Raw genomic sequence first — 7932 nt, forward strand, 5'->3', positions numbered from 1 at the left:
AAACTAAATAGTTATAAAATTAAAAATACAGGAACTAAATCGTTATAAACTAAAATTTAGAAACCAAATTGTCACTTCTACAAAAGTATAGGGACCAAAAATAGTTTTTAACCTTTTCAATATTATTGAACGTTTGATATAAGTATTTAATCCCTATATAGTTGATAAAGAAACTCACAAGGTTTTAAATTTTAAATACATGACTACTAAAACTTCAACTCATTCCTTCTAATTAATATATATATATATATATATATATATATATATATAGTTTTAGTGAAAAAGATAATTGCTTTGGGCCAATGATGCCCGGCTAAATCAATGGAGAAGACAAACTAGTCAATTCCCATGCAAGAAAGCTTAACATTTATAAAAAAATATTTTTGAGATAATATCCACAATTTCAATGTTCAAATATCAACTATAGAAAATGAACCGTAGATATATTTGCATGCTGAATTAAAAAAATAAATAAAAAAGATTACGAAACTCATGAACTGAACGCAGATCAACCATTTTAACTATCAATGTTCTAATAATCACTATAACAAAAACGGAAATCTGAAATGGTATAATAGACAAGATCAGCAACTACAATGGCAACCAAATACATCAGTAGAAGGAAATTCCATGGCATAAAATGATTATTACTAGGCACTGATATACCTTTAGTTTTCCCTAGACCAACTTATTTTTGTCGTCTCCCCAGCCTATTATACGATGAGTTACGTTACGTTCCCGCGATGTGTAACAATAGCCTGTGCATTTTTTATGGCATATTATATGTCAAACAAAGAGTTCATAAGCAGAGCCATTGGATAATCCCACTGCAAATTCGCAGTGAGTTAATATGCTGAGCAAACGTAATACTCTTTCCTAATCTCTAGAATAAGAAAGGAAGACCTCAAAAAAACTGTCCCGTCACCATTCGCCAAATAGCAGGACCCAAGTGGGTGGAACGGCATAATCATGTACAAGTGAGATCCCGGTATGTCGAAACTGCATTTTGCAACACTATTTCAAAGTAGAGGAGCCAACTCTGGTACCTGCCAACGTGCTAGAACCAACGAGGGCTTCTGAGTTGCTTGACTGCGTTTCAGAGGATGGTCTCATCCAAATCTTCACATGTCCTTCTCGGCATGCTGTAAGAATAGACTCTTGGGTGAATAGTAAGCCAGACAAGGGTTCAGTATGGACACGGTGAGCTACTACTGGAGAAAGTTTAGGAACGTCCCTCATGCATGGAGCAGGTTGAAGAGTGCCTAATGGGGTAATGCTATCCCAATGAGCAGACTGGCTTCCGGTGCTAAATGTGGGGGATCCACCGGGAGGGCAACGCCGAAGGGGAACCACAATTTCATCCATTGACAAGTCCCATAAGAGCAATTGTGTGTCCTGTGAAAATGCACACAGCTTTCGCATTATATTTGAGTAAAAGCTTATGTCTAGCAAATACAGTAACAAGAAAGCATGATCCCAAGAGAACGTTTCCAAAATCACTTACTCATCATTGCCAAACATGAAAATTTTAGAAGAAAAGTGATTTTAGATATGTCAAAAGTGAGCTTGGTCAGTCTAAAATCACTCCCAAATATGTCCAAAATGACTTGAACAGTGAACACAAAATCAGTACTTGAGATTGCCAACCGATTGAGATTAGAAGTATGAATGTGGTAAACATGATCCATAGAAATACAGTAAAAAGAAAGAAAATGAAATTGTAGATGACAATGAAACTATAGAATATATTTTCATATATTATCATAAGATTAAGTTGCAAATTTGGCTCCTATGGTTTGAAGAAAGTTAGAATTTAGTCTCTATCTTAGGAACTATTTAGGAAGGTTTTATCGAACCATATAGACTATTTATGAGGTTTCATCAAACCATAAGGACTAAATTCTACCTTTTAAACCATAGGGACAACTCTTTCTCCAAACTAGGAACCAAATTTGTAATATAAAACCTTAATCTCATTGCTTTCTTCACTAGTACGCTTCTTCAATATTTCACTTCAGTTACCTGATTGGTAAGCTCCATGTTAATCATTGATTTAGTTTCTTGTTGTGCAAAATGGATTTTTATACTGAAGAATTATCTTATAAAAAGGAGAAATCGCACAAAGATCCTACTGAACAAAATTTACTTTCCAAATAAAGCACCAATATTCACTTGATTAAACTAAGACAGCCAAATCACAATGACAATACGAAGTTCAATATTACTTCACCTTTTGTTTTTTTATCAAGTATGACGAGAAGGAGAGAGCCTACTGAAGGTCTAGTAATTACCTGACCAACTGAACCAAACCGGTAAACAACATTTTCCTCTGTGTCATCTGAAGTAGGTGATGACCAATATGAATCAAAAGCCACACCACTGACCTGAAGTAAGAAGTCCACAATATGCGAAGGCTTGAGACTAAAAGCCAATAACCATCTTAACAAAGAATGAGGTTCAAGAGTGACAATGTAATGATACATAATGAGGTGAGCTTTCTTGTTTGATTGTAGTGATGCAAAAAAAAGTTGATAATTTTATAAAACAGGAAAATACAATTACTCATGTAAATTTGAGGTAAACATCAAACATAAAGTAAAATACATAACTAAACATAAAAATATTTTTTTAATAAGAAAAGCATAAAAATAGATGTTTAAGTTTAACAAACATTGCAAAAGAAATATAATATTTGAGTAAAACCACTCAAATCTCGATGACTAGGCATAAATTTGTTTTCATAAGAAAAATTATCTAGTCCTTTTTTTTTTTCCAGGAGATAGTGACCAAGAAAAGATTATTATCATCAAAGACAAAAATAATATCAAAACTTATATTTATTCACCATAACAGAAAGAGATCAACGCATGCGTCTATTCCATGGCCCTCCATTAGCCATAGGAGGAGGTTTGCTGGTTGCAAAAGGGAAGTACTATACTTGTTTTATAAAGTGTATTTGCAGATATTCAATTTCTTGAAGAGCTTTTTTTTACCCATGAATTATGTCCCTCGCCCCATGCCACCACCTTCCTATCTTCCATGCTCCATACTGTGACGAGATCGTCTTCACCACCAGTTAAGATATATTTTCCATCCCCGCTGAGTAAAATTAAAGGGTTAATTACAACCTTTTTGATTCTTTAGTATATGTATAACTTGAACAAATATGACCAAAGATATAGCAAATGTAACAGGAATGTTCACAAAAGTATCATGTATCCACATACCTCCATGTACAACAAAGAAGAGCACCATAATAACTTTTGCCACCACATATCAACTGCTCTTTCAAATAGTCAAATACCCGTAAATATCCTACAATCGGCATTAAAAATTAGGATCCAAAATTTGAAAATTCTTAATCACATCATGAGGGGCAGTATTAAGAGGATACCATCTCTACCAACGGTTGCTAAATATACTCCATCAGTCGAGAAAGAAACATTGTTGATTGATCCTTGGCAAATATGCCACCTAGCAATTGGATTGCTCTGCCAAAAAGTAAACGAATAAACACAAAAACAAGGCCATAGTAATGCATCTAATCACAGGAACTGTTGATGAAGTTGAACTAGTAATTCCCAAAGAAAAAGAAATAAATAAAAAGCAAGGGACATAATGGCAAATTTAAGATGTTCAACACTTCACTTATACATAGAAACATAAGGAAAATCTGATGACGTGTGTTTTTCAAAGAAAGTTCTACTTGAGACCATAGACCATAATAAATGAGAGGTAGGTTGCAAAATTCTTCAGGAAAAGAAACTCTTAAATGAAATGGCCTTCTTTGAAAATGTCACTGTCTAATCTAGATTACCACGAAATGACGTTTTCTTAAAAATCTTTCTATTATCTGACTATTTTCTAATGTAGTTTCTAAAGTGTTTTTCAGGTTACACTTCACAGCCAGCCATACCCAGACTTCAATGAAACTGGTTCTGTAATTACATGAAAGAAAATTCAATTCACCTTAATTTTGTATTAGATATCACTACTGAGCAGATGGCTCAAATTAGTTAGAAGAAGAAAAGGAGAAGTTTAGTGTCGTCCACAAAAAGACAAAAGATTCAAGCTACAACTTTCTTCGGTTAAATTGTATTGTGTGAGTCTAGGAGAGAATGTTAGACATTCCATTCAAATTATTAAGCACGTTAACCAAGAAAAACTCATCATCCAAACAACAAAGATACAGAAATGACATTGTTTAACTGGCTACAATCAAACAACAGTGACTTTTATTCATGCAAATACAGTGGGATAAACATCATTTTATTACCTAAAACCAGATGGGGAACAAAAACACTTTTCAGGTTTCTAGAAGTTAATTTTGATTTCTTGATACAAATTCATTTCCAGTAATTCCCGAGCAAGCCAGGAGAACTTTTTATAAAATAAGTTCATTGCAGCATTGTACATTATTGGAAATGCACAAATATTAATGCCTAAATGATTTTGTTTAACTACCTTACTGGACCGTGCATGTGCCACTGAAAATTGAGTTTGATCCTTTATGACAGGGAAAGAAGTGTCAACACTAGCATCCTTACTCTGAAACATAAGCAATTTAGCAATTCTTCCTGTGGAACAGACAAGTCAACAAGAGCAGAAAGACAGCCACATTTATCAAAACAAGCTTGCCTTTTCATAGACATACAAATTTCCATCAGCATGAGCAACAACAAAAGCACCATCACTTTTTGGAATCCAAGCAATGCTAGTACATCGACTGCCAAAAGCATCAAATCAATATCAATAATCAGAAACATGACGCAAAATCATCAAAGACAAACAGAGAGAAGAGGTAAAAATTTAAGTAGATCAATATCTGGCCAACCCTTTTTCAACTTATGATACAGTTAAGTAGTTGGATTTCTTTCTTTTTTCCTTTTGTATGCCCTTGTTTATTCTTTCATCTTTCTCAATGAAAGCTTGCATCATCAAAACAGACTCAGGCAGAGAAACTGCAAGTCATGATTGTGATATAAATGCCACATCCCTGTACAGTAATGCTCATGGATGAAGCTTGTGGAGGATGGGGAAGGTTCAACAATATTTTGAACAATAATATGTACCAAATTCCTAACCAGTTACTATCATCTGAGTGAGATGCAAGCATGAACATTTTCTAGTTGAGCCATCAAAATTTTGCCACTAAATAGAATCTCAGTTGTCTTAATAACAAATATTAAGAGAATGATATCACCTGCTCATTCTTGGAATAATAGAAAGAATCTAGATAAACGCACTAGACAATAAATATGAAAAGTTTCAGACAACTAACTCAATGTTTAGAAACTATACAACAAGTAGCTCACATATAAGAAGTATAATTCATATTCAAGGTATAATGGATGAAAACGTTCAGAAAATGCTCATTTCACACTCTGAGGAATCAGACAACATAGTCAAAGAAGATGGACAATTAAGAAAAAAAGAAGTGTAGCTAGTACTCTTGCCTGTTATTGACACTGCCCTCTTTGTTATAATGTTGGGCTCCAACAAGCTTCTTTCCAACATCTTGTAATTGCTGTCTTAAAGATACCGAGTAGACTAGCATAGAGAATGAACAATTCAGACATAGTTTCCTCCAGAAACAACAAAAATCAAGCATAGAAGAAGTGTGTTTACCATCTCCAGAATTCAATCCAATAAGTAGGTCATGACCATCCTTAGCTTCAGGATCAAAGGCATGGCATATAGGATTTGAATTGCTAAAGTGCAAGGACTTTATAGGATCCTAAAAAGAAACCCCCAACAAAACTCATAAACCGAACAAACACACGAATCAATCAGAATACAACGAATTCCATGCTGTAACACGTTGGTTACCTTATCCGGTGAATTAAGGTCGCCAATGAAGATGGTATCTCCGACATTAAAAATCAAATAGGTTCCTTTACCATCGTAGTTGGGGTTAAGAATAGAATGGCTGCCATTTGAGCCTGCAAGTGAGCCACTTCTACTAGTTCCATTAACAGCTTTACCAGTACCGTTACCACCTGCAAAGCCAATCGCTCGAACCCCATTTCCACCTCCAACCCCAAGGAACTTCGCAGCCGCAAATCTCACTCCACTACTCGCACTCGTACTAGAACTCGAGCTTGGAGTTGGACCAGCCTGTGCTGGCTTGTCCTTGAGCTGCGCCAGAGTCACCTAAAATTCGACCAAACACAATAAAAGAACAATCGAAAACGCAGAAATTCAAGGAACATTACGATGGACTCAACAATTTAAAAATCGAATTGCAAAGTGAGTCGAAAAAGGGAAGTACCTGAGAGACTGATTTGCCATGAGAAAAAGGGAGAAAGCCAGGAGGATGAGTTTTCTCATAATGAAGCTTGTACCGTCCTTCAGGGGTTTTAAAATAGGTCTTGAGACCTTGCGATTGTGAATTCGCATTCGTTGTAGAAGTAGACGACGACGAAGACGCTGTCGTCGCCCCCGCGTTCGACATCAATCCAACACTATTGCTGTTGAAGCTACTGTTATAGCCGTTGTTCATCATCTTCATCGCCGAAATTTCATCCAACAAAACTCAATCATGAAAAAAGGACGAAAAGAAAATCACGGATGAAGAAAACACAATCCCACAACCGTTGATTGTCAGTTGTGAGGCGAAAATTGAGGGTATGCGGCGGCGTTAGCGGCGGCGTTACGGGTCCAGCGGCGGCGGGATTGAGAAAGGGGGGGTTTGGGCGGTTCTCGATCTACGGAGGAGGAAGAAGAGAGTGGAACGTAATGGAAATGGTTTTAGTTATTTTGGGTAATGGGGAGAAGGTGGACTTTTGGGGGGTATAAGAAAAAGAGTCAGCAGAATGGACGGTTGTGATGGGCCTGATTCAGTGTCAGAACTGTCATTGAGAAGGCTGAGATTGTTGGCCGTTGATTTCCAGGGGAGTTTGCTGGCCGTTTGATTGGTGGACTTCTTCTAGTTGTTGACTCCTTTTCGGGGTTATTCTCAATTCTCATTTTGCGAGGATCCAGCTTTCACCCGGTTTATAGGCTCCATCTCGATATTTGGATTTCCACCAACAACGAAAATGATGATAATAATTTGGAAAATTTTGCACAAACCAATACTATTGGACTTTAAACTTTTAATTTATGGTTGCAATTAGCTTTTTTTAGTTTCTTAAAATTTTATAGGAAAAGTAATTTTTTTCCATCCCTCCATTTTGGGTATAGTTTATATTTAGTCACTAGATTTCAAATTATTATACGTTTAGTTCTTAATTTTTTAATTTAGTTTTAATTTAGTTTTTAAGTTTCAAAATGTTATAATTTTACCTTGACATTTGAGTTTTGCTTCAATTTGGTTCATATGTTCTAACATTTACACTTTTAACCTCGATTATTCAATTAATATTCATTTTCCGTTTTTAGTGTTGATTTATGTTAATAAATTAAAAATTATTAAAAAATTATACTTAATTAAGTTTTACTATTTTTTATTGTTTTTAAAATTAAATTTAAAATTTCATTTCATAATTATTTTTAATTAATTAATAGAAATTGAAGTCAATGATTGAAAATGAGTATTTAATTAAAAATGTAAAATCTTGAAGCCTATGAACCATATTGAAACAAAACATGTCAAATCTCTCGAATAAAATTATAATATTTTGAAATTTAAGAATTAAATTTAAACAAAACTCAAAACTTCAAGACCAAATGTGTAACATTTTAAAATTTATGGATCAAATTGAAACTATTCCGATTGTATATTTACTTTTGTTTGTGAATTATATAAATAGTTTTAACTTTCTCTAACTTGGGATGAAATTTAAAATTTGTAAGGAAAATTAACAAAAGGAATTGGACTAAATGAAGTTGAAAATTTCTAATTAAACAATAATTTAAAAACATTTAGAAATTAAAATTAAAGGTCTATTCTGAATGACTTAAAATAAAAATATTTTTCAAAAAATCATT

At 34.3% G+C, this 7932-nt stretch overlaps 1 protein-coding gene across 1 annotated transcript; it reads right to left on the reverse strand.

The window, feature by feature from the left end:
- Positions 1 to 515: 515 nt before the first annotated feature.
- On the reverse strand, positions 516 to 6773 carry LOC120083178 (dystrophia myotonica WD repeat-containing protein-like). Its single transcript, XM_039038807.1, has 11 exons — positions 6272 to 6773; positions 5830 to 6153; positions 5629 to 5737; positions 5457 to 5550; positions 4639 to 4726; positions 4465 to 4548; positions 3395 to 3491; positions 3228 to 3315; positions 2994 to 3099; positions 2292 to 2384; positions 516 to 1395 (listed from the first exon to the last, which is right to left on the reverse strand). The coding sequence occupies exons 1-11, from the start codon at positions 6509 to 6511 to the stop codon at positions 1015 to 1017; spliced, it is 1704 nt and encodes a 567-aa protein (XP_038894735.1). The 5' UTR covers positions 6512 to 6773; the 3' UTR covers positions 516 to 1014.
- Between the last annotated feature and the right edge of the window lie 1159 nt (positions 6774 to 7932).

This window comes from Benincasa hispida, chromosome 8, assembly GCF_009727055.1.
Source record: "Benincasa hispida cultivar B227 chromosome 8, ASM972705v1, whole genome shotgun sequence".
Taxonomy (NCBI): Eukaryota; Viridiplantae; Streptophyta; class Magnoliopsida; order Cucurbitales; family Cucurbitaceae; genus Benincasa; species Benincasa hispida.